We start from the raw sequence: 27,012 nt of genomic DNA on the forward strand, positions 1-27,012 counted from the left end.
TATTCCAAACAAAATACGAAGCATTGCTGGACTCAGGCACAAGTATCAGTATAACGAATATGACCGACGTGATGCAGAGAAACGGCCTGAGGATAGAGCGAAGTCCGCTTAAGATAATTACAGCAGATAGCACAGTGCACCGATGCTTAGGGTATGTTCAACTACCGATTACATTCCGAGGAGTAACAAAGGTGGTACCCACACTTGTAGTGCCACAAATTTGTAGAAACCTGATACTGGGTTACAACTTTTGGCAATTGTTCGGAATTGAACCGATGATAGGCGGAACGAATGGTTACGAACAAGTTTGCAACACAAATTAGCAATCGGAAAGCATAGGCGTAGCCGAAACGGTGTTCGCGTTGACAACAGAGAGAACACGAATAGCGCAGCGCGAAAACAGTGCTAACAGCAGGCTAGATCATCTTATAGATTTCACTACTTGCAAGGTGAACAACGGTCGTCGCGGACAGACGAAAGGTGCTCAATCGTCCTACTGTAATCTTCGCTCCAATGCCAATTGTCCAACTTACACTGTGGGTGAAGAAAAACATGGAACAATCGGACAAAGGCAAGGGATTTTCTGCAAAGCTGGCCCCCAAGTATGTGCCAGCCGTAGTAAAAAGGGTAGTAGGAACTCACTGTTATGACTTTGAGGACTTGAAGGGGAAGAGATTGGGAATTTTCAACTGCAAGTTTCTCAAGAAACTTACCCACTCAAGTTCAGCTTTAACATCGATCACTGGTTGATCGGATAGAAGTCAAGCTATGTACCTCTCAGTATTTACTGATTGAGACGACGCACCATGATGCTTTTGCTCTGGTTGCAGAAAATACTGTACCGCAGTTCGTAAAGCTAGCACTGTCCTTCAGACAGTGCACCCCCACAACAACTTTCATTTACTGGGGGCAACCTTGTTGCTAAGATCTTCATTCTAGCTCAAGAAGAACTTTGCGAACGTGTTGGATTATGGTCATTTTAGATCTCCTTGAGTTGCAGCACTCTTGGGTATAAAACATTTGTTACTGAACGAACAAGTTCCCCTCGACCTGAAGACAGAGCGAGTCCTTGATTTCATCAGGATGATGACCTATAAAACCAAGACTCGGAGCCACTAGTGCGTTGATGAGGAGTACCGCGAAAATTCCGCCAGAAGCAACAAAGCGTGAGTTTAAGACGGGGGAATCTTAAACGTTGATCGTAAAATAAGACTCAGAAGTCCTACAGACGATGTTGAGCAAACCCGAGTTAATCGAGCTGTCAGTAACAAATTGCTTTAGCTGAATAGCGTTGCAATTTAAAGAAATCGGCAGTGTTCCTGGAAATTTAACCATGTTTGAAAAAACACAGGTTGTATTGCATCGGGATACACATACCTTGTTAACAACCTATACAAGACTTGTGGGTGGAAGAAGAAAGGGGATTGTGCCTTTGCACGATCACCCAATGTATAAAATTTTTGTAAATACTCTTTTTCGGATATAAGTAATGTTAGTTTGTAGTTCACAATGTTCCCTTATATCTATGTTAGTACTTAAAATTATTGTATATTTTCTTTATATTCATGTTATTTGTTAATTGTTATTTATTTTCTTTGTTATTTATTTAAGTGTTTATTTATTTATCACAATATTTAGCAAAAATTTTGGGATTTAGTGGGTTAATGTTTAATGTGGGAGTTTATGTTAAATGTAGGTTCTTATTGAAGTCTTCCTTGGGGGTGGATTTCGCATCTTGGGTTTTGCCATCCGATTGTTCCTAAAATGAAAAAGAAAACATTAAAATTTGTTCACACACTTACCTTTAACTGGAAGTCAACTTCCCTTCTCGGCATCCGTTATAGCTGTCTTCAAATAGGCCGTTTGAGGCAATTCCTGTTTGCTGGCAGCAGTCCGTCCGGCGTGTGCTCGCCAAAAGTAGTTCCGGCCTGGTGCCGTGGTCCGTATCCACTCCTAGTTTAGCTGCATGCAACATCCTTCAATTCTAAAATCTATCAAACCTTTGTCAGTCGGTCTGGCAAATATTAAAGAAAATCATTTAAACTCACCACCATCAATTTGTCGTCCGCTTCAAGAGTCCAAATCCGTCCGTCCAGAACCGTCCTGTGCCGCGCGGACACATCCCTGCCTCCATCTGAGTGGATTTGTTTATGTTGGTTTGGTAGTCCGTTTCACCTGAAAAAAACATGAAAAACAACACAAAATTAGTTAACTCACCTTCTAGTACATGATCCGTCTTTCGGAAATGCTTTTTCGGTACATTTTTGAGCCATTTAATGTGAATATTTGATAAATTACCTGTATAGTTTCCAATGTACACAACACACAACACATCACTTTTTTTAGTTGACGTTTCTCTTCGTTGCGGGTTGGTAGTTCAGTGTATGCGTGAGTTGATGGGAGCTTTAATAGGGTTGGGAACTTTTTCATTTTCGTTGCATTTCGGTTTTGTCGAAAGTTTTTTTCGACATAGGAAATGTAACGTAAGATGGATTTATGGGGTATGTGGTCATTTAGGGTATGTGTTCGTATTGTTGGAATACATCCTGCGTTAATACATAACCAAAATGATTGTTTAGGGAGATATTTCGGGGGAGATTTTCGGGAGAATTATGTACAGATTTCTCACTAGCTGAACTATTTCGGCGTTCGAGTCACTGCAAAGGAAATTAAGAAGTTCAGTTCTGCGTTTTGTCTAGTAGAAAGTGTTTATTCAGGGAAGAGCTCTGAGGTGCTTTCAAAAGACAAAACAGTGCGGTAAATTGAGTGAAGGGATACATTTCCAACGTAAGGATTGGAGTAGTTCTGGAACTCAATAAGCCTGTTTCTTGTAGTATTCATGAAGTTATATTGGGAATTATGTTGCATTGAGAGTCGTAAGAAACTCAATGTATGTTGTAGTGTTGGGGTTTCGGCTTGATCTAAAATTTCAATATTTTGGTATCAAGGCCAGTATTTTGGGACTTGTTGCAGTATTTGAGTGTTATATATCTGAACTACCGGAGCGCAGCAGGGGAAATGTCAAATCCATAAATTTCTGTATTCAAGGCGAACCTAGGATTAGTTGTACATAACATTTTGTAAATAGTAGTTGTAGTTTTTCTATTGTTAGTCTTAGTTATTTTCGTAAAATTGTCCCTTACGAAAATTTGGTATTAATCCTAATACCAAATTTTCGTAAAACAAGCCTGGTGTTATGTAGCGGTCATGTCATATTCAGCAATATTTTTCAAATTTTGTAGAACCAGTCTGATTTGTTTGCGCCAAGAGTTAGACAACCTACCGTTGATCGACTCTTGCGCAACACCCTAGCAAATACTCCTCTCCGCGAGGGGAAGAAATTAAATTGCCTGTTGAGATTCTCCTGAAGACGAAAACCATGACGATCCTTCGCTTGGAATGCATGATGGAAAGGGACAGATAGAGCCAAAGGTTAGCTGACAGAATAAAACAGCTAGTAGGGTCGTTGATTTCCGAACTTGTCCGAAGAAATTTGCGGGAAAATACGCGCTTCCTGTAAGTACGTACGAAATTACCTTCCCTAATCTGAGGATTAACGCTGCTAGTCCATTTCGTCCCAGTCCGCCAAACGTTTTGGAAGCTCGCGTGATTTGTCCGGTTTTAGTTTGTCCAAAGTAATTAATGTGACGTGATAGTACTGTGAATTTGTCTAATTCTTTGCTCTCCCGTCCAAATAGCTCAGGTCAAGTTGCAATTGAGTAGATATTGCGTGCGTAGGAAAGTGTGTGCAGAAGAAATAGCAGAAAGGTAAATGTGCTCAAAGTTTCGTGCCATTGACCCCCACATGTGCTAATGACCCCGATGTGCAATAGCCACACGGCACTTTTCATTTCGCACAGATTCTACGAACGAGAGGAAGGAGAGAGGACAAAATCACACGCGCGCAGGTCCAAGCGCAGGACGAAGTTGAACCCGACACCGATACGCCGCCGGAAGGAAGAACGGTCCATCGACAAACCGTTTCCTTCAGCCACCGGAAAACCATCGCAACTTTTCCGGCCGATTAAAGCATCAGCAGCAACAACAACCGCTGGTCAGAAACCAGCGCGGCCGATCGATGTGATCGCCCATCATCGCCCGTCATCGCAGCAGAACGATCGACAGCAGCAGAAACCAACAGCAGCAGAACTGGTGAGTCGTATCGTTCTTGCTAATTAACTGTGAAGGGTGGCGTCCGGGGAGGACGCCACAGTGATTTAAGCCGCCAGAGCGCAAAACGCTTTAGAAGTCGTCCATGGACGGCGATAGTTAGGGACGCGTCCATGAAGTAGGTTGTGTGTCGGCCTAGTTTCGCCATTTAAGAACGCCACACACAACCCTTTTGATTAATTAGCCACCCGGGTGCAAAGCTTGCCGTTGATACGCTGGAGCCGTGAGGTGACGTCACAAAATTTGAAGGAGAAAAGCACACGTATGGTCAATGAGCACTAGTAGGGAGAGAGTACACGCACACAGTCAGAAGATAGGCCTAGAAAGTTAAAAGCTAGCAAATACAAACATGAAATTGAAATATAAATCCTCCGTTCATTACCGTAGAATAAATGTTGTTTAGTGTAAAGTAATCAAATGTTTGTAGTACTCCCGCAGGATTTAGTCCCGTTCCAGTATGGTTACGTCACTTCGTTCGGTGTAGTTTTCGTTTCGTTTCACTGTCTTCCGCTTGGCGGAATTTGATGAGTGGTGAAAGCTTCGCTTTCAACGTGTTGTGCCACCTGTTGATGAGTGGCTGCAGTTCCAGTGATGATAAGTTAGGTATGGGGAGTTTCTTACCGCGAATTATTTGAGGGTGATTAGGTTTTCTGATGATTACTGCTGCTGATAATAGGGTCGTCTACCCGTCTTTTGGAGGCTAACTTTTGATAAGCCTGTCTGGTTCGATCCTGAATAATTTCTTTAGGTGAATTTTCTTCAGGGACTCGCCCTAAGAAGAGTCTCATCCGGGCAAACAAATCTTGGCGTGCAGTCTTCCTACGGGAAGTGGCGCATAAACTGCACGCTTGCTAGGGATCGACCAGGGCTGGCTACAAGATTAACAATTTATATGTTTTTAGACAGCTTTAACGAATACCTTTCGAACAAGCTATAGATTATTGAAATCGGACTATTATCATAAGAGATATTTAACATTAAATGCGGACGAAAGATTTTTATCATTTCCCATTGCCAGAAATATGACCAAAAACATGTAATCTATTATTAACGCCAAAACGGCTTATTTTAGGTCAATAGTATCTTTAGAGAATTTAATGGAGGTAATATGCCCTTTCTTTTGGTATTGTGCTTTTGCTGATTAATCCCCCAATGAGTGAGATATTTTCCCAAATTTTTTCGGATGTGATTATATCGAAATGATGCCTTCAGCAAATTTGTAGCTCTTACTTTTGCGAATAACTTTACTAAAGACTTTAAATATCTATTTTGAATACTTTAAAAGTTATGGCTTGTTATTTGTTGATTACTCTTTGTCGCCTATTTATTGTTCAATATAGTAATAATCCATTGAAATAAGCTAAACATTATTTCGATAAAACGAATTTTGTATTTCATTTTACTATCTACAACCGCTAGAAATAATCACCGAACACTTCCAAGTTGTCTGGACGGAACTTGTTAACTTATCAGTACAAAAATGTTCATTTGTGCGAACCTTCTGACTGCAATTCGATCTGAAACATATCGAAAAATGAAAAGCGAAATAAATAATTCCGAGCAACGGCGTAGCCAAGAGAAGGTTTTGGGGTTTAACACAATACAACCCCCCCCCCCCCCCCCACACCCCCCAACACCACACCCAAAAAAAAAAATGATTGAAGTTGAAAATTTATTGATGCAGATCATGAGGACTTTTGATAAATTGTCGGAATGGTTCCTGATATGTAACTGATCTATTGGTCTTGATTTCACAGCTGTCTAATTGCATCAATATCAAATTCCTGCCTGAAAACATTCCAATAGAAAATTCCAGAGTTCTGTAATCAATCATAATCCTCAGATTTATTTTCAAATTGATCTCGTTTTTGTAGAGATGTACTGTAATAAGGGTCTTTATTTAAAAGGAAATGAAGTTAAAATTGATTTAATATCTATGAAACATAGAACTGCTCACCAAAAAAATGCATAACTTTCAACATTGGCTAAAAATGTTTTTGCCTTTCTCATTCACTCTAAAATTCGTCAATCTAATCCCGACCCGGAGGGCCGAGTGTCATATGCCAATCGACTGAGTTCGTCGAGATCGGAAAATGTCTGTGTGTATGTATGTGTGTGTATGTGTGAATGTGGAAAAAATGTGACCTCTGTTTCTCAGAGATGGCTGGACCGATTTGCACAAAGTTAATCTCAAATGAAAGGTACAACCTTTCCATCGGCTGCTATTGAATTTTTTATTGATTGGACTTCCGGTTCCGGAGCTACGAGTTGAAGAGTGCAATCACACAGCAAATTCCCATATAAACTGAAATGAAAAATTTTCAAAATCAAATTTGTATTTTTGATGCCAAATGACTTTAAAATGCATGAAACATTGAGATGTTTGACAAAAATTGACTTTTTTGGACTTTGGTACATTTTTGCCTTTCTCATATAGAAAGGTTATGCAATCACTCTAAAAATCGTCAATCATACCGGCCCGGAGGGAGTATGCAGTGAGGGGTTGCTACTTTAAAATTAAAACTAGTTTAAAATTTCTTAGTTGAAAATTTTTCGGCAGGACCTGGACCTCCCGGATCTTTCTCCATGATCCGCCGCTGGTTTCAAGCGATGTTTCAGTATCACATAGTATCTCAAGATCGTGGCTGTCGATCCATTGTATGTATGTGCACCACTAGGTGGATTAAAACAGGGTTTTATTTTGGGAATGCGTCGAGTTGAGACGAAAACGTAATATGATTAATAACGAGGATAACACCTTCCAAATGTAGAGAGAAATTTATGAAAAAGGTTCTGATCGATTTTGATGAGCATTTGATTTTTGTTGTATGACCAATTATATGTATAAGTCAAATGTTTAAAAACAGTAATTTAAGGTCAAGATAGCATCATTTTGAAACCGCCAATTTCGGAGGTTTAGTATCTTCAATGAGTTTTACAAACGTTAAACAGCGCATCATTTGACAAAATAATTTTGACGGTATATCGTCCAAGAAGTATTTATGGTGAATTTTCTCAGGTTAATATTCATGACTACAATAAAGTCTCAACAAATTCGCTAAAGACACGAACTCTGTTACTATTTTCTGAAAAATTAATTCTGCATAATTTTAAAACTTCAAAAATTACGGTTTCGGAATTATGCCGTTTGGGCAGTAAGATCGATTTTTACCAAACCCCCACCAATTGTAAAATTGGTATTGTAAAAAAACGTAAGGGCGATACTTTAATGCTGATAGGTGGGACCGAAAAAGTAAACAATCGCCAAAGGGGCGATACTATCATTTTGTCAATTTCAATAGCAAACACAAATTTTATTTTAATAATTTCAAATGCTTCATGAAGTTTTGGATTTCGATCACTGCATCATGCAATCTAAGTTGTGAAAAACACAATAGTTCTTAAATGGGAAATAAAACCAAGACTGGAAATATTCACTGTTGATTTTATTTGAATGGTGTCACTACTAGTATCGCCCTTTTCAAGAAAAAGCGTTGATTTCTTAGTTCTCAGCCGCGTTGGAAATTTGAGTAAAGTATAAACTTCAAATCGATTCAAAAAAAAAAAAAATTCGATTTTTTTGGCTCAGTACAATATATAACCCCTTTAGGAAAATTCAGTTTTCCCACCACAATTTAGATATATTATTTATTTATTCCTTCGTCTTTGGCTAATTCTGCCATACAGACTGTTACTTAAAATTATTTAACATGTACAGTAACAATATATAACAACACAGACTATCGAGCAACAAGCAAAGGTAACAATACAGTATTCCAAACAAAATTTAATTACAAATTCAACGCTGTGGGGGCTCCCAAATGTCAAACTTTTCGTGAAATTGTCGGAAACAGAGTCCTAATGGCCATGTTGATGGAGATAGTGCTATTTTTCTTAGCCTTGCGTCAATTCCTACTTTGAATGAAATGAACGGCATTAATGACTCGTCCTTCCATTCAGGTACGAGCTTCTTCACAATTGCAGCATTAGTTCCGAGTGATTCTGCGACCAGAGTAGCAATATCTTTCTCACTCACTGTGTTCTTGACACGCGTAAAGAATAGCCAACAAAGATTTGTAGAATTACTTGACTCCAAAGAACCAGCAACCCTACACCCTTGTTTCAATCGAGTGGACGATATTTGCGGGATTGATTGAGCTAGAGATGAACTTGTTTCCGCCAAAGAAAAACGAGATACAGCCATTTCGGTAATTGATTCACTCAGTATTCACATCGACAGCAACAGTAGCCGCATGAGCAGGGGTAAATGAAGTAGCATCGGTGATCGCCTCGCGTTTATCTCGAAAAGCCTGCATCTTGCGAACGCCGTCCATGATCGTCGTACACGGGGTACACATCCACCAGATATTCTTGTACCTGTTGCAGCAGGTGACCTCTGCAGTAGACAGCACAGCACATTCTGCATGATAATTATCCTGACAAAATCCATCACAAGAAATGGTTACCCCTCCAGGCATGATAGGCAAGGCACATTCGCAGCAAAACATCTTCAATCAGCACGACTTTCTCTTGTTCGATACAGCTGGTATGATGAAGAATAACGTTCTTTTGTTTTCCACTGTATAGAAGCGGTAGCACCGAAAGATAGAACAAACGGATAGTTCGTTTAATCGGGTGAAAAATCGGCTTTTTATCTATAATATCACCAGCGATGTAAAATGTACGATCCGAAAACAGTGCACTATAACTGATAAAAGCGAATGGCAGCAAAATACGATATGGAAATCGATCGCGCGACTATTTTCCACGAAAAAGCGAAAGCAGCTCAGCTGACAAACAACCGGTCGGAGGGAATACGCACAACTGACTTTTATTAACAGAGCATTAACAATAATTCGTTGGTGTCATTCGTAACCCAACTTTGTACCGGGAAACAAGTGCTTTTTGTTCTCTCCGGTGTGGTTTAGTTTTTTCGATAGTACGAAGGTGCTTGCTGTGGCAGAGGCTGCAGTAAAGCATTAGTAATAAACAGCCCCGCGAGTGATAATTATTACCTGCGATATCGGTGCAGTGAAGTTACTAAACAGTTTTCTTGCCTGAAAGACGGCTTTGTTTAGACGAGCTATATCAGCTCTATTGTGTGAAGGTCACGCGGGTGACGGATAAAACAAACGAAGGATCAATTCACCTACCAGCTCGTCAGGAACCAACTGGTGAAGTGTTTTGTTTTTTACTTTTCTTATCGATTTTTCTTTTCTTTTTATTGCTTTTGATTTTTTATTTTGATTTAAGTTAAACAGTGCGGTCGAGCGTGTTGCTCCCGCAACAAAATGGAACAAACAGAAGGATCACCCTCCGAAGACGAATATTATGGGGAAGAAGAACATACATCTGATACTGAGACAGATAATGTTAAGGTCGATCCACTTCCCCCCAATGTCTCACAGCCCCCCCCCCACCGAGTCAAGGTTTACCAGGATGGATCCGTTGGTCCTTGGATGGTATACTTTCGGCTAAACCGTTAAACAGCATAACTGTTGCACGGGAGCTGACAAAACGTTACTCGGCCGTAACCGAGATTAAAAAGGTTCAGTCAGATAAACTGCGCGTAGTCGTTACTGACTTGAAACAGGCCAATGATATCGTTAGCAATAGCCTCTTTACGCTGGAGTATCGCGTCTACATCCCTTCTCGTGATGTGGAGATCGAGGGTGTGGTAAGTGATGCGGGTCTAACTGTCGATGATCTGATGAATGATGGGGCTGGCCGCTTTAAGGACCCTAACCTTCAATCAGTTAAGATTTTGGAGTGCAAGCAATTGCACACAAAGTCCATAGAAGATGGTAATTACTATCCATCAGACTCGTTTCGCGTAACCTTCGCCGGATCTGCACTTCCGAGCTACGTTGAAGTAGGAGGAGCTCGTCTACCTGTACGCCTGTTTGTACCGCGGGTCATGAATTGTTCCAATTGCAAGCAGCTAGGTCACACGGCCACCTACTGTAGCAACAAGCAACGGTGCGGTAAATGTGGGGAACGCCATGCGGATGATACTTGTAGTAGGCCCGCTGAGAAGTGTGTTTACTGTGGGGAGAATCCGCATGCACTTTTGACATGCCCAACGTACAAACTTCGCGCGGATAAACTGAAGCGATCCGCCAAAGATCGCTCCAGACGCTCTTACGCAGAAATGCTTAAAAGAGCTGTTCCACTTATCTCCGAAAACCCATTCGCTCTCTTGCCAACTGACGATAACGCCTCTAACGACCCTTGCGAGGGGCATTCTTTGGCTCCGCTTGGAAACTCTAGGAAAAGACCTAATCAAAACTCACCTGAACTTCCTCGTAAGGGTCCTAGGTTGTCCCAAACAAAGGTACAAAATAAAAATAATTCATCAACTGGAAGTGCTGGTACAAATCCGAAGATAATACCTCCTGGTTTTGGGAAATTGAGATACAACCAGGAGTTCCCAGCACTCCCCGGGGCACCAAAAATCCCAAGTGCTCCAATTTTACAGTCAGAAACTCACCCTAAAACGGGATTCCTTAAATTTTCTGACATTGTGGACTGGATATTCACAGCTTTCAACATTACCGATCCTATGAAAAGCTTGCTGGTTGCTATTCTACCAACAGTAAGAACATTTTTAAAACAGTTGACTGAACAATGGCCCCTCCTTACAGCGATCGTATCCTTCGATGGCTAACTTATTAGACGGAATCAGGGATCTGATCACTGTTTTACAGTGGAACTGCAGAAGTATTATCCCCAAAATCGATTCATTAAAACACTTGCTAAATTACAATCATTGTGATGCATTTTCCCTATGTGAAACATGGCTAACTTCTAATATAAACCTCAACTTCCACGATTTTAACATTATCCGCTTGGATCGAGAAGACTCATATGGGGGGGGTACTTTTAGGGATCAAAAAGTGCTACTCCCTCAATCGAATCAACCTCCCTTCGACGCCAGGCATTGAAGTTGTCGCTTGTCAAACAACAATCAAAGGCAAAGATCTTTGCATTGCTTCTATTTACATTCCTCCTAGGGCCATGATGGGATATCGAAGATTCTCCAACGTGATTGAACACCTTCCCTCGCCCCTCCTGCTTCTTGGAGACTTTAACTCTCACGGTACGGGGTGGGGCTGTCTATACGACGATAATCGATCTTCGACAATTCAAGACCTTTGTGACAACTTCAATATGACAATTCTGAACACAGGGGAAATGACACGGATCCCTAGACCACCTGCGCAAGCAAGTGCACTGGACATATCTTTATGCTCGACATCACCACGGTTAGATTGCAAGTGGAAGGTAATATCTGATTCCCACGGTAGTGACCACTTACCAATTGTAATTGCAATCACCACTGGTTCAAGACCATCGGCACCAATCAATGTTCCCTATGACCTCACACGAAACATTGATTGGAAGAGCTACGCTGCTGCGATATCCAAAACTATCGATTCAACACAGGTACTTCCCCCGGAGGAAGAATATAAGTTTTTGTCCAACTCGATTCTCGATAGCGCGATTCAAACTCAGACGAAACGAGTACCCGACGTGAACACCCAAAAACGTTCTCCCAACCCGTGGTGGGACAAAGAGTGCTCAAACGTGTACGCGGAGAAAGCTGTCGCGTATAAAACCTTCCGGAACGACGGGTTAGTTGCTAGTTATCGAGTGTACGCGATATTAGAAAAGCGAATGAAAAATTTAATGAAAGCTAAGAAACGCAGTTACTGGCGCCGGTTTGTCGACGGGTTAACAAGAGAAACATCGATGAGCACTCTTTGGGGCACGGCCCGACGTATGCGAAACCGAAACAGTACTAACGAGAGCGTGGAATATTCAAACCGTTGGATATTCGATTTCGCCAAGAAAGTTTGTCCGGATTCCGCCCCGGCACAGAAAATCTACCGCGCCGCGTCGCCTTACAATACCGCGAACGAAACACCGTTTACGATGGTGGAGTTCTCACTTGCTCTCTTATCATGTAACAATAAAGCCCCGGGGCCAGATAGAATCAAATTCAACTTGCTGAAGAATCTGCCAAACTCTGCCAAAAGACGCTTGTTGAATTTATTTAATAGGTTTCTTGGGGGTAACATTGTCCCACATGACTGGAGACAGGTGAGGGTCATCGCCATCCAAAAACCAGGAAAACCAGCCTCCGACCACAATTCGTATCGTCCGATTGCAATGCTGTCCTGTATCGGGAAGTTATTCGAAAAAATGATCTTGTTTCGCCTCGATAATTGGGTCGAAACAAATGGCTTACTGTCAGATACACAATTTGGCTTCCGCAAAGGCAAAGGGACGAACGATTGCCTTGCGTTGCTCTCAACAGAAATTCAAATGGCATATGCTAACAAAGAGCAGATGGCATCAGTATTCTTGGATATTAAGGGGGCTTTCGATTCAGTTTCGATCAACATTCTTTATGAGAAGTTGCACCAGCATGGTCTTTCGCCAATTTTAAATAACTTTTTGCTAAACCTGTTGTCTGAAAAACAAATGCATTTCTCGCATGGCGATTTATCGACATCACGATTTAGCTACATGGGCCTTCCCCAGGGCTCATGTCTAAGCCCTCTCCTCTACAATTTTTACGTGAATGACATTGACGAATGTCTTGTCAATTCCTGCACGCTAAGGCAGCTTGCAGATGACGGTGTGGTCTCTATTACAGGTCCTAAAGCCGTCGACTTGCAAGGACCACTGCAAGATACCTTGGACAATTTGTCTGCTTGGGCTCTCCAGCTGGGTATCGAGTTCTCCACGGAGAAAACTGAGCTAGTCGTATTTTCTAGAAAGCGTGAACCAGCGCAACTACAGCTTCAATTAATGGATCAAACTATTGCTCAGGCTTCAACATTCAAATATCTCGGGGTATGGTTCGACTCTAAAGGTACCTGGGGATGTCACATTAGGTATCTGAAACAGAAGTGCCAACAAAGGATCAACTTTTTCCGTACAATAACTGGAACATGGTGGGGTGTCCATCCAGGAGACCTAATCAGGCTGTACCAAACAACGATATTATCAGTGTTGGAGTACGGATGTTTCTGCTTTCGCTCCGCTGCGAACATACATTTCGTCAAACTGGAGCGAATCCAGTATCGTTGCTTGCGTATTGCCTTGGGTTGCATGCACTCGACCCATACGATGAGTCTCGAAGTGCTGGCGGGCGTTCTTCTTTGAAAAATCGATTTTGGGACCTCTCATATCGATTACTCATTCGATGCGATATTCTGAACCCATTGGTGATTGCAAATTGCGAAAGGCTTGTCGAGCTTAATTCTCAGACCCGATTCATGTCCTTGTACTTCGATTACATGGCACAGAACATCAATTCATCTACGTATAACGTCAACCGTGCTCATCTCTTAGATACTTCTGATCACACTGTATTTTTCGATACATCCATGAAGGAAGAGATTTGTGGAATTCCGAATCATATTCGCCCACAAGTGGTCCCAAATATTTTCTATAACAAATACCATCAAGTCGACTGCGCCAAAATGTTCTACACTGACGGATCAATTCTCAACGGGTCCAGAGGCTTCGATATCTTCAACGAAAATCTTGCTGCCTCATTCAAACTCAATGATCCTGCTTCAATTTACGTCGCAGAATTAGCTGCCATTCAGTATACTCTCGGGATCATTGACACCCTGCCCTCAGACCATTACTTCATCGTTTCGGATAGTCTCAGCTCCATTGAGGCCATCCGTGCGGCGAAGCCTGGAAAGCACTCACCGTATTTCCTGGGGAAAATACGGGAATATCTGAGTGCTTTATCTGAAAAATCTTACCAGATTACCTTGGTTTGGGTCCCGTCACATTGTTCTATTGCGGGCAATGAGAAGGCGGACTCTTTAGCCAAGGTGGGCGCATTAGAAGGCGACACTTACGAAAGACCAATTTGCTTCAACGAATTTTTCAGTATCTCTCGTCAGAGGACGCTCGATAGTTGGCAAACCTCATGCTCAATGGGCATCTGGGACGGTGGCTACATTCCATTATCCCGAAGGTATCAACGAATGCTTGGTTTAAGGGGTTCGATGTGAACCAGGACTTTATTCGTACGATGTCAAGGATCATGTCCAACCATTACTCGTTTGACGCGCATCTCCGTCGTATAGGGTTTGCTGAAAGTAATCATTGTGTTTGTGAGAACGGCTACCACGACATCGAGCATGTTGTTTGGCTGTGCGCAGAGTACTGTGTTGCCAGGTCCCAACTAATAGATTCCCTTCGGGCCCGAGGTAGATCACCCTATGTGCCAGTCCGGGACGTCCTGGCAAGCCGTGACCACCCCTATATTTTTCTTATCTATATCTTTTTGAAAACCATTGATGTCCAAGTTTAATACATTTTCCCCTCTCTCATTCACAGTAGAATCTCACCAACCTATCCCTGTATCTACAATATGGCATTGCTTCACGAGTCTTCGGTGCATACCCTTCTTGATAACCGTCTACCCAGAACATCATGACATACCTCACATGCAGATGATATAGAGAACATCATGACAGTATCAGAGTGCCAATAATTATCCGAAATATCGACCCTCTCCTCGCCCCTGCGATTACAGGCTGGAAACTACAACACTACAACAAAGTGTGCATATCCGCCACAATGATCAATCAGCAAACGACGATGTCAATTACACAATATGTATCCCACTTCCTACCTTTTTCCTTTACTTACATAAGAGGGGAGCAAGCCGCCCCTAAATACGGCTTTCCTTTCCCCCACTAACATGTGACATGTAATTAAAAAAAATGAATTATCGGCCTCGTTAAGCTAAAGCATTTGGGCCTAAATAAACGTATTTAAGATAAAAAAAATTCGTTGGTGTGTCTATTTTATGGGCCATTTTTTCGCTTCCCCATTGATTTGGTTTGAGATTTCTAGCACTGATCTTGTCCTATGCTGATTTGAGCGATTCTCTGAGTCCTGCCACTATCCCATGTAGTATGTGTTATCAAAAACATCGCGAAGCATCAAGTTCTAAATGTTCTCAAACGATATAATATCCGAAGAGAGTGATAAGAGCTATAAGAAATGTCTCATCACACTGTTAGGTGGATTAAAAGTGTTTTATTACAGATAAATAATTTTTTCATATTTTCAGAATCTAATCTGACAGATTTTAACAATTTTAAGGTAATCGCGATAAGCTAAGAAGAAAGGTGTTTCCTCAGTTAATTTTGGATCGCTGAATAGGAAAACTAAGTCCATTTTTTTCTAAGAAGCATTCTCAAGATTTCTTTGAAAAAGGTGTTTTTGGGCACTATTTTAGTTATTTGTCAATATCTTGTTCAAATCGGATCCGATCGAAACAGTTCGAAAGGTATTGATGTGCCCTTTCCGAAAATGTATAATATGCGTAGATCAAATCTCGACAAACATATGATTACGGCTTAAAAGCCAACTGTCAAAATTCTCTTTGAAAGGAAATTTCAGACAAACTGTTACCCGCCAATCACAGATGTTTATAGTAAACAAAAGAAAAAAGTTTCCTCTTGCATGAACTGCTATGAACTACGTTTAGCCAGTAACGGTTTGTCCGGAATTTCCTTTCAAAGAGAATTTTGACAGTTGGCTTTTAAACCGTAATCGCATGTTTGTCGAGAGATGTACATTTATTATGATTACAATCGACCAAAGTAAAAAAAAGTCTAAGGTTCGACCTTTTTTAAAAAAATGCATATTTCTAGCAAATTTTTTTATAATAAATCAAGGACAGAAGAAAATTCGTTTAGAACCTAATGAGATAAATAATCTTTTTGCATAAATTTTAATCCAATGGTCACAAAAGTCGAATGAAAAATGTAGATGGTATGAAGCACTGAGTGAAAATTGTAACTTTTTATTTTTCGCACAATCATACTTTCGGCTGAAATAATCTTCTATACTTGATAATTATTGTTTGTGTTGGGTACTGCCTTCTCGAGCTTGCATCCATCCATCATGCGGCATTTTAATGGTTTTGGATATTTCATTGTACAACTAAGTGCTCTTTTTAAAATGTGGAAATATCCTTTTGTTTTGTCTGTTGTGAGTACATATTTTACGAATTAAAGGAATTTTCGCCTTCTGCTTCAACAGGCTTCACAGCAGATTCTCAGCTCACAGAATATTACGTGGCTAGTGCTACGATCCCACTGAGACACCTTCTCGATAGGGACTCGAATATTTGACGACAGGCTTATGAGACCTGTGCTACACCCTTTAAACCGCCGCACCAGGGCAGGTCCGCTAAAATCATAAAATTTCCATTTCGCTCAATGTGCCATAGCATCAATATTTTCCATCCGATGTTAGTGATATCAGGCTTAAAATTAACGTAAACATATTATTTGTTATCTTAGATTCTAAATGGTCCGAAAAAAAATTGTTTCTTGGTAAAAAAGTCATTTAAAAATGAGTAACTTTTAAAAATGATCAAAAATGCACTTTTTTAAAACTTGGGTATCTTGCAGCACTAAAAAATTTACATATGATCAACACATATTATATGTTTTTGGAAAGGGCATCTCGGCACCTTTCAACCTGCATATTGACTAAATTCATTGAATGATTTTGACACGAAATATTGACTAAAAACTACAAAAAGTGCTCAAAAACGAGTTTTTTGAGAAAATCACAAAATCGCTTCTTTGAACAAAAAAATAAATATTGCTTTCGTGTTCAGCGACCCAAAATTAGTCTAAAAAATACTTTTTCTTGAAGCTTCATTTTTCTTGTAAACTAGTGTAATTAGTGATTCTCCATTATATGTTCTTCCAAGACTGCCTGCTGAAACATGCTTTCTAAAATGTGATTTTGTGTAAATGTTTGGGAGAAAAATTCTTCACTCTATGTTTGAATGAAGAATTTTTCTCCCAAAAAATCACATTTTGGACAGCATTTTTCAGCATTGTATGCATATGTAGCATTAGTCGTTTGTCCGGTCTAGTAAAAGCTTTTGCTAAATCGAGAAAGATTTTGAAAATGGATGTAGTTTTTAAACATGCGTGTTTGTTTTTGCAGATATATGTTTCCCTACAGCTTATTTATCTTTTTGGGTGATGAATTCGTTATAGTTCTTATTGCTGGCTTGAACATTTCGAATAGAAATTCGTTCAGTTTACTCTTTGTATAAAATAATGAGGGAGATGGATTGTTGCAAGAACTGGTCAATCACATTGCTGAATACCAAAGTGCTCACCGCCGCTTATAGAAAAAATGGAATATACAGAGCAGGTTTCACTGGGGCATGCATCACAACAAACGAAATATTCTCGATTCGACTAGTCTTTCAAAAATGTTGCGATTACAACGTGCCACCTGTTTATAGATTTCAAAGCCGCACATGATACAATCGATTGAGATCACCTATGGGATCTAATACACGAATATGGGTTTCTAGCTAAACCGACATATTTGATCAAATCGACTGTGGATCGAGTGATGTGATACGTCCGAGTATCGGGGACACTATCAAGTTCTTTTGAAACTCAGAAAGGACTGCGGCAAAGTAATGGGGCCTCTTATCTACTGTTTAATATCTTTTGGAATAAAGGCGGTAATAAATGCGTCAAAGACATAATATGTACACGAGAGCAAGAGGTTCGAAGGAAGAAAAATTACACCTTATGCTCATATGCTCCGTTCTAAACCAAGAGGTGTGATATAGGATCATGTCAGTCATCATTTTAACACTCTAATAATCAGGCCTCGAAAGCGGAATTTCTATCTCGTCATATCCTAACAGTTTAGAAAATATTACAATCTACTATTTTTTTGCTATCTAGACTATTGTATTATTACTACTGCATTTATATTCGACCAAAGTTGAATTTTCTACGACTAAAAGCAAGTGCTACAAAAATGATAAATGATATAACCTTAAATTATTTGTATGTGGGCAAAAAACCGTTGATAGTTTCTCATGGAAGGAACAAAAATATCTTCTATTTTGAAGATACAGAAAATTTATCTTCACCGGATTTGTTATGAAATTAGTATGTTGAGTGAGACATTTCTAGGCTATTGCTGAGCCTAATAGTTTTAACTCAATAAGCTATTATATCTTCATGTATAGTTAAGAAAATTTTCTTATTTTCAATTCAAGTTTTGGACCCGAATAACAACAGTTAAAGGGTCCTAAATAAAGACAAAAAAAATCAGATTTGTGATTTGGCCGTGTCTCATATACCAATCGACTCAGCTTAACGAATTAGTACAATGTCTGAATGTGTGTGTGTTTTTTTGTTTTTGTTTTTGAGTACAGCAAAAACTTCCAGAAAAGCCCTGAAGCTGCAGGAAAAAAAATATTAAACTCTTACGTCTCAGGGAGCTGGTATGTGTTGCCACCCGACTCGTCAAAAACCACTGCTGCCACCTTTGCCCAAAAACCTGAGTCCTCCCCAGCACTACCTTACGGCATTACTTCGGGAGGGGGTTTATATGTGCATTACACCCACTCTAATTCCACTACTTATCAGTAGGGTTACAGCACTACTCCTCGACGGTGCACAGTGGCACGACGAGTGACAAAACCCCAAAAATCAATGTCTTGGAATTCTTTTACAAATATTTATTTTATTTTTCTCTTGGTTTAAATAAAAATATCTCAAAATTTCAAGATAATCGGACAAAAAATGAAATTTAACATGTCGCTAAAGCAAGTGATGTCGAGGATTTCTGTTCAATTCAATTCATTCGGATTGTTTGTACCTTCGAACTTCAAATGGCGATATCTAAAAAACTACTTGGTCGATTGAGGTAGTTTTGAGTTTTTGGAAAGATGAATGAACTAAACTATAGATGCAAGGCTTTTGTGCAGAAATCAAAAACGTTTGCTCTGAATCAAGAAAAAGCAATTGAGAAATAGAATGTCATGTCAGTAATTTATCTTTATACGTCTTACAATTTTTGAGATGGTCTCCCATGGGTCACTTATCATGAATCTGGCTCAAAATTTAGTGTAGTTTCAAGATATATAGGACTCATCTTGCGCATTTTTGCGCAGAAGTGTTCATATCTATGTTTTTGAAAATACCCATATGGAGGCGCCGAGTAGCTCATAAATATTCTTACAAATTAATTGCCCAAACAACATCATATTACTTAAAAAATAGTGATATTTTCTAGTTTTACCAACCATTTCTGCTATCCGATGTGAATAGCTACTATTATAAACGTGTATATTGACCCTTTAACAACCAACGCCTTCAAATTGGTTAACATAAAAATAGTAGAAAAAAGAAGTTTGGAATTTCAAAACCGAGAGCAGAAATGGATTCAGCGACCCAAAATTAGTTAAAACCCCAATTTTTGGCCATATAACTTTGCCACAACTTTGTATGGAGAGGTGCCACTGTGCGGTGGTGTGTTCTCCACCATCCACACAGACTGGCAATTTCTGCATAACAGTCGGAAAGCTAGCTGTGGGTCGAAACTTGGTGCTCTTCCCCTACGAAGACAATCTGTGCGGCAAACTTCAGAATGTCTAATTTACCTAGCCCTTCGGCTCCCTTGTGCCATTTAGCACCGAAACATTCTTCTCGTACCATTCATCACCACTTACTCGTTCAGCTCCCGACTTGTTCGTAAACTACTCGGTCCAGTCCCCAACGTTGGAACTGCCCAACTCCGAAGGAGAATTCCTAGGTGAGAGAGGTTCTTCCAATACCGAGCGGTAGATTTCTCCCGATACCGATGTTCGTTTCCGTGAGCCAATTAGCTTCCTGCTTAGTTCCGATCTACTAGACCTAGCCTACTCTACGGGCCAGTCAGTAGGTGCTAAAGTCCCTTAAGTGGAGTGGAGCGTAGCTTCCGGTTCAATGGCGCCCCAATGACCCACTGATAGCTATTCGACGCGGTATACTCGGTCTGATCCCCGGTTGTGCATCTACCCTACTCACGAGCTATCCGGTAGGGTGTTGAGGTCGATCCGGCGATTCCGATTAAGCCTGATGTCCGGTTCACTGGTGCCCAGATGACTCGAACCCGGTTCTACGTCGCGTACTACTCAACTAGTCCCCAGCGGTGGACCTAATCTACACCGACGGAGAGTTCCCCGGCGGCGGAATATCTCTCGAATCCCAATTTGTGGTTTCAAGGCGACTTTCTAGTCAAGGGCGCTACTTTGTTGGTCCATTCGTCACTTCCTCTGCATCTCTGCAGAGTATACTCGTAGCCACTCCCAGGTATGCTCGTCGTGGCTCATCTCTTCGACGATACTGTCAACTATCACACCCCACGAAAACTTCTTCGAACCTAGACCACGAAGCATATCCAAACCAATGCAAATAATTCCGTAAGCATCCGTGCCCACACAAAATCTACATCAAATTGAAATTCACCTCTCCATGTTTCCTATGCACTCAACCGGTTGTCGGTTTTCACTCAAAATTGCTACAGTGCACGGTTCGATGCAATCACGTGCCCTCCAACGTCGATCTGAATCCGCTGAACCGCTTTGACGTTGCTGACCAACAATTTGTGGTGAGTTATTTGCAGCTTGACTCCGTTCATCCAGCTCTCGATCGCGTCTATTGTCTTCGTCACCAAAAACTCCACTTCTTCAAGTGTCTCACCCATAACCGTTAGTTACACATCGTTACAAATATTTTGTAATTTGAAGTTTATTTTCATGCACATATTTGAAGCATGAATATAAATGTAAAATTAAGTTCCACCACAAATTCACACGACTTGTCGTGCTTTCTACAACGAATTTTATTATAATTCTACACGTGGATTGAAAATTACAGTTTCTTCAAACGGAAAACCAATGCACTTCAATGTATTTTTACACGCTTATTGCTGTAAAATGAATAACATGTGTAAAAAAAGTGTAAAATTGTATGCTTTTTGATGCTTCAACTGAGTACATTGATTTTAACGTAATTTTCAATCAAAGTTTTGATCCAATCTTTGTATGTTTACATTCGTTGTCGGTGGTCAGCTATTTTCGTCCTCGTCCCTTATTCACTATTTTATAAGGTGATTGATCAACAGTGCTATCTTTGAGAATGATCCTTGGTTAAGCAACTAATTTTTCCGATCCTATTTAATTGCAAATAATCAGTTTAGTTTTCATTTCGTTTTATTCTGAATTGCACATGTTTTGTCGTATGTAATTTTAAATATTCTTTAATTTGATGGCATTGTAAAGGAACACGTATCCGCCGGTCGATGCTAATCGAGCTGACATTCCTTTGGACTGATCAAACTAATTTCTTTGTTTGTTTAGTTTGTTTAGTATTCATTTGACCAACTACACAGAAATTTTTTTTTTTTAATTTTAAGTTTATTTTCATGCACATATTTAGCGTGAATGTAAATGTAAAATTAAGTTCCACCACAAATACACACGACTTGTCGTGCTTCCTTCAACGAATTTTATTGTAACTTTACACGTGGATTGAAAATTATAGTTTCTTTCAACGGAAAACGAATGCACTTCAATGTATTTTAATCGAATATTGCTGTAAGATGAATGACATGTAATATTACACGAATGAACGTGTAAAATTGTATGCTTTTTGATGCTCCAATTGAGCGCATTCATTTAAACGCAATGTTAAATAAAACTTTTGATTTTATCTTTGTATGTCTACATTCGTATTGATTTACATGTCGTTTAAATATCATTATTTTTTGATGTGTAGGAAACTAATGCACTGGGCATTTAATGTGCGTGGGGAATACGCATGATCTGAGTGAAGTGATGACCATTGAATCATGTATGAGGGTTGAGTATTGACAGTTCGCGAGAAGTAACAGAAGCCAGCTACTAGTACTAGTAATTAGTATAAAAATTAACGTCTTGGGTAGTATATTCGACATACAAAGCACATACGTTTCAGGTATTTCGGTAGTGCTTATTTTATGCCGTTTAAAATACGCTTTAGTTAGCTTAAAAACGCGCGTGAATAACAAAACAATCGGCCCCTTATTCAATTGTCCGCGGAGAAAGAAACCAATGCATAATTGTCATTTTATGTGCTTTAGAACGATAAATAATACCGATATTACGAAATCTTCAATTACATAGGTATTGCGATATCTATTTCAACAAATGTCTCGAAACGCTAAAGGTAATCGCTTTTCATGATATTGTATTGTTTTTGAAATGTCGTCTTTCGCCGGAATAAAGAAACAAGGAATAATAAAATCGGTCCCATACCGTTTGATACAATTAAACATAAGCAACACTCCCGACTGTCGGCAATGCGCAGCTGAAGTTGCTTGTTTCACAAACCGGGAATTTCGAAATTAATTCAACAAACGATCAATCTATCATAAATTCTCGGCAGCCGGCTGCCCAGAGCAAAGAACACATGATAACCTCTGAGAGTTGCATAGATCGTATCACTTATCAAGGTGAATTCAGAGTTATGTAACTATTTACGCCATCCTACTAAAAAAACTCCTTCCCGTGACAAATGTGGAGATGCAGAGGTATACACGGTCTCCATATCAACTTTTGTTACACTAACATTCCTTTCCTTCCCCAATGACTGTAAGGACGTGGCCGGCGCCGTTATTGGTATTTCATAGTATATTTTTTTTACAATGGAGAAGATCTTTACGTCCTAGCCCAGTACACGTGCTATTGGTAGGGTCCAATCTACCACACGGGGTGCACTGGGGGCGTGTCGGGCTCGAATGGTGACCAGCCATTAATACCGACTAAACTCCATTGGGCTCCGCCATCATTCCTCCCAGGAACTACCTCTCAGTATTACTTCTGGGGGGATGGCTGTACTAAATGTACTCATTCACTCTCACTCACGCGTTCATACGTCCCGTATGAGGCTTACTTGAATGCTCTCTCAATCGCACTTTGATTCACTCTCAAACACTCCCACATGAGGCTGACTTTTGTGCTCACCTTTTTCGTTCCTTGCGAGGCTGACTTGTGTGCTTACCTTACTCATTCCTTGTTAGGCTTACTTTTGTGCTCGCCCCACCCATACCGTGTGAGGCTGACTTGGGTGCTCACCCTATCACCTGATTCACTCTCAATCGTGCCACTCTATTGTACCTTTGTCACTCCCCCTGGCAACCCATGTGGGACATTTTTCTTAGGCCCCACTTCTGACATACCATGCGAGGCTGACTTGTGTGCCCACCTTTTTCATTCCTTGCTAGGCTGACTTTTGTGCTAGCCTCTACCATACCATGTGAGGCTGACTTTTGTGCTCACCCTTAACATGTCGCGTGAGACTGACTTGGATGCTCACCCTTTCACTCCTCTGCCACGCCATGAGGTATCGATAGCTAAGTCCCAACGTACTACGCTACGACCCTCCCGTCTTGGCATGAGGCAGTCCACTTATACGCCTATACACTCACTCTTCTGTATTGCTTCGGGGTGGCTGGGTTTACCCCTTACGCGGTTGCCATTCGCTGCGCCAAACCTGCCTCGGCATGAACAGACCATTCACTCCCTTTTTTTGCGCTTGGCCTTTTTCGCTCCAGCTAATCAATCACTAGTTAGCCGTGCCCGTCGTCTGTTGCTCGGTTCGCCAGATTACCTGTAGCCTACTGGCAATCTGGATGGTAGCAGCCGAGACTGCGTTCCACTTCTCCACCGATTGACACATCCGCTGAATAAGGGTGTCAGGGGTTGTGTCCCAGCCACAGACGTCAAGCATTGCTCTTCGTTCGACGTCGAACCGATGACATACGAACAGTATGTGTTCGGCAGTTTCGTATACACCTGGGCAGTCCGGGCATACTGGGACCTCCGCGTGCCCGAACCTGTGGAGGTACTGTCGGAAACAGCCATGGCCTGAAAGGAATTGTGTCAGGTGGAAGTGAACTTCCCCATGGGGTCTTCCCACCCAGCTCGATATGCTAGGTATCAGCCGGTGGGTCCACCTACCTTCCGTGGAGTTGTCCCACTGACGCTGCCATCTGGCGACCGAGGTCACCCTGGTGCGCTCGCGGGCTCCCCTATTTCCACGTAGCTCAAAGCACTCCTCATCTTCCCGAATGACCAGCCCGACTGGCATCATGCTCGCTATCACGCAGGATGCATCGTGTGATACCGTGCGGTAGGCAGGTATCACTCTGAGGCACATCACGCGGTAGGTGCTCTCCAGTTTCTGTAGGTAACTGGTTACCCTCAGTGCTCTTGACCATGACGGGCCGCCGTACCTGAGGATAGATACGGCAACGCCTGCCAGTAACCTACGTCTACTGGCGCACACCTTTGAGCTGTTGGACATCATTCTCGATAGAGCCGCAACAGCAGTCGACGCTCTCTTGCATGTATAGTCGACATGGCTGCCGAAGGTCAGCTTGTCGTCTATAATGACTCCGAGAGACTTCAGACTTCGCTGTGAAGTGATCGCGACTTCTCCCACATGGATAACTGCATGTTGTGCCGACTTGCGGTTGTTGACGATAACTACCTCCGTCTTATGATGAGCGAGCTCCAGGCCTCTCGCGCTCATCCATTCCTCCACCGTGCTGATCGCGTGTTCTGCGGTTAGTTCTAGCTCAGGAATTGACTCCCCGTAGACCTCCAAGGTTACGTCGTCAGCAAAGCCGACGATCTTGACTCCAGGAGGGAACTTCAGTCTCAGAACCCCGTCATACATGAGGTTCCATAGCACCGGGCCTAGGATCGAGCCCTGCGGGACTCCGGCGGTAATCGGAACCCTTTTCTGACCGGCATCGGTCTCGTATAGCAGTACGCGGTTCTGGAAGTAACTTTCCAAGATCCGGTTCAGACCCACCGGTAGGCTAAGCCGGTGTAACGAGAGCGCGATGGCATCCTAGCTTGCGCTGTTGAATGCGTTCTTCACGTCGAGTGTCACTAACGCACAGTATCGAATGCCTCGCCTTTCGTTGGATCGCTATCTCGGCAGTATTTATTACTGAGTTGAGAGCGTTCACTGTGGACTTACCCTTCCGAAAGCCAAACTGGTTGCTTGACAGACCGTCCGTACCTTCCGCGTACGGGGTTAGCCTGTTGAGGATGATCCTCTCAAGCAGTTTGCCAGTCGTGTCGATCAGACAGATTGGTCTGCACGCCGATGGGTCGACTGGCGGCTTCCCGGGCTTCGGCAACAGCACCAATTTCTGCCTTTTCCATCTATCGGGGAAACTGCACTCGTCAAGGCATCTCTGCATAGCTAGCCTGAACATGTTCGGGCTCGCTATGATCGCTGCCTTGAGTGCGTTGTTTGGAACTCCATCCGGCCTTGGAGCTTTGTTCATTGCTAGGGATTTAGCCACTGCGAGTAGTTCTTCATTCGTCACTGGAGCCACCATTTCGACCGTGCCCGCACTGTCTCGTAGTGCAGGTGGCCAGGGGCTTGTGGCTCGAGACGGGAAGAGTACTTCGATAATCGTTGCCAACCGGACCGGAGACCGTTCTAGGGGTGAGGAGCCCCCTTTGGTCTTGGCCATCACAATCCTGTAGGCGTCACCCCACGGATTCGCGTTGGCACTCTCACATAGGTTGTCGAAACACGCTCTCTTGCTGCTTTTAATGGCCTTGTTGAGGGCCAATTTCGCGGCTCGAAACACTTCACGGCGGTTCTCTCTTGCATCCTCGGTGCGAGCTCTTTGCATCCTACGTCTAGCTCTGAGGCAGGCTGACCGTAGAGCTGCAATCTCGGCACTCCACCAGTATACCGGGCATCTACCGTTTCTTGGCAGTGTTTTTCTCGGCATAGTGGCGTCGCACGCGCGTGATAGAACAGCTACCAGCGCATCCCCGCTTAGACTGTCGGTGTTGGCCTCCAGTCCCAGGGCCGCGGTGAAAGCTTCGCTGTCGAAGTGATTGGACTTCCACCCGCGTACCTGACAGGGATCTCCCGCCCTCGGATGCTGCACACCATAGTTAATCTTAAAGCGGATTGCTAACTGATCGCTATGGGTGTAGCCTTCGTCTACCCTCCATTCCATGCCTGGAGCCAGACTCGGGCTGGCAAATGTTACGTCAATCCACGCCTCCACTCCGTTTCTACGGAATGTACTAGCGGAGCCATTATTAGCTAGCACAGTATCGAGTTTCGCAAGCGCCTCCATTAGCGCTTGACCCCTGCTATTGGTACAGCGGCTGCCCCACTCCACTGCCCAAGCGTTAAAGTCTCCCGCTATGACTACCGGTTTCCGGACCACTAGGTCCGACGAGAGCCTGTCGATCATCTGGTTGAACTGTTCTATTGGCCACCTTGGTGGGGCGTAGCAGCTGCAATAGAACACACCATTGATCTTGGCAATCGCCACACCCTCGGCGGAGGGGTGTATTACCTCTTGAACCGGGAACCGTCCCGTTGTACAGATTGCCACCATTCCAGACCCGTCCGACACCCAATTGCCGTTGCCGGCAGGGATGCGGTACGGGTCTGATAAGAGGGCGACATCTGTCCTCGACTCCGAGACCGACTGCCACAGCAGCTGTTGGGCTGCTGCACAAAGGTTAAGATTTAGCTGTGTGACGTTCACGGCTTCTTCTTATTTAACTCACCGAAGGGACACGAATGTCCGCCCATAGCATGTTTATGGGCTTGCTTCTTAGCGGTGCAGATAAGGCACTTGTGTGCCTTAGTGCACCCCCGCTCTTTATGTCCCTCCTCGCCACAGCGACGACATAGTTTGCTCCTATCTATGACTTTGCACTCGTATGCTTTGTGGCCGGACTCAAGGCACCGATAGCACCTATCCACTGAAGGCGGCTGGGGTATACTAATAGGGCATACCGACCAGCCGATCTTTAGCTTCCCTTTCTCGGTTACCTTTTTGGCATCCGCCTTCAGTAGCCTGAGGTAGGCTACTTGGGTGCCAGAGGGTCCATCTCTCAATCGCACAGAGGCCCGCTCGATTGTGACGCCGCATTGTTCC

At 42.4% G+C, this 27,012-nt stretch overlaps 1 protein-coding gene across 1 annotated transcript in view; it reads left to right on the forward strand.

The window, feature by feature from the left end:
- The first annotated feature begins 3,813 nt into the window (after nt 1-3,813).
- The window catches only part of LOC131675808 (uncharacterized), a 107,534-nt gene continuing 84,335 nt past the window's right edge, over nt 3,814-27,012 (forward strand). The window contains exon 1 of the mRNA XM_058954953.1: nt 3,814-4,152. Within this exon, the coding sequence (XP_058810936.1) occupies nt 3,814-4,152 (339 nt within the window). The remainder of the gene's footprint in view (nt 4,153-27,012) is intronic.

Source organism: Topomyia yanbarensis, chromosome 1, assembly GCF_030247195.1.
Source record: "Topomyia yanbarensis strain Yona2022 chromosome 1, ASM3024719v1, whole genome shotgun sequence".
Taxonomy (NCBI): domain Eukaryota; kingdom Metazoa; phylum Arthropoda; class Insecta; order Diptera; family Culicidae; genus Topomyia; species Topomyia yanbarensis.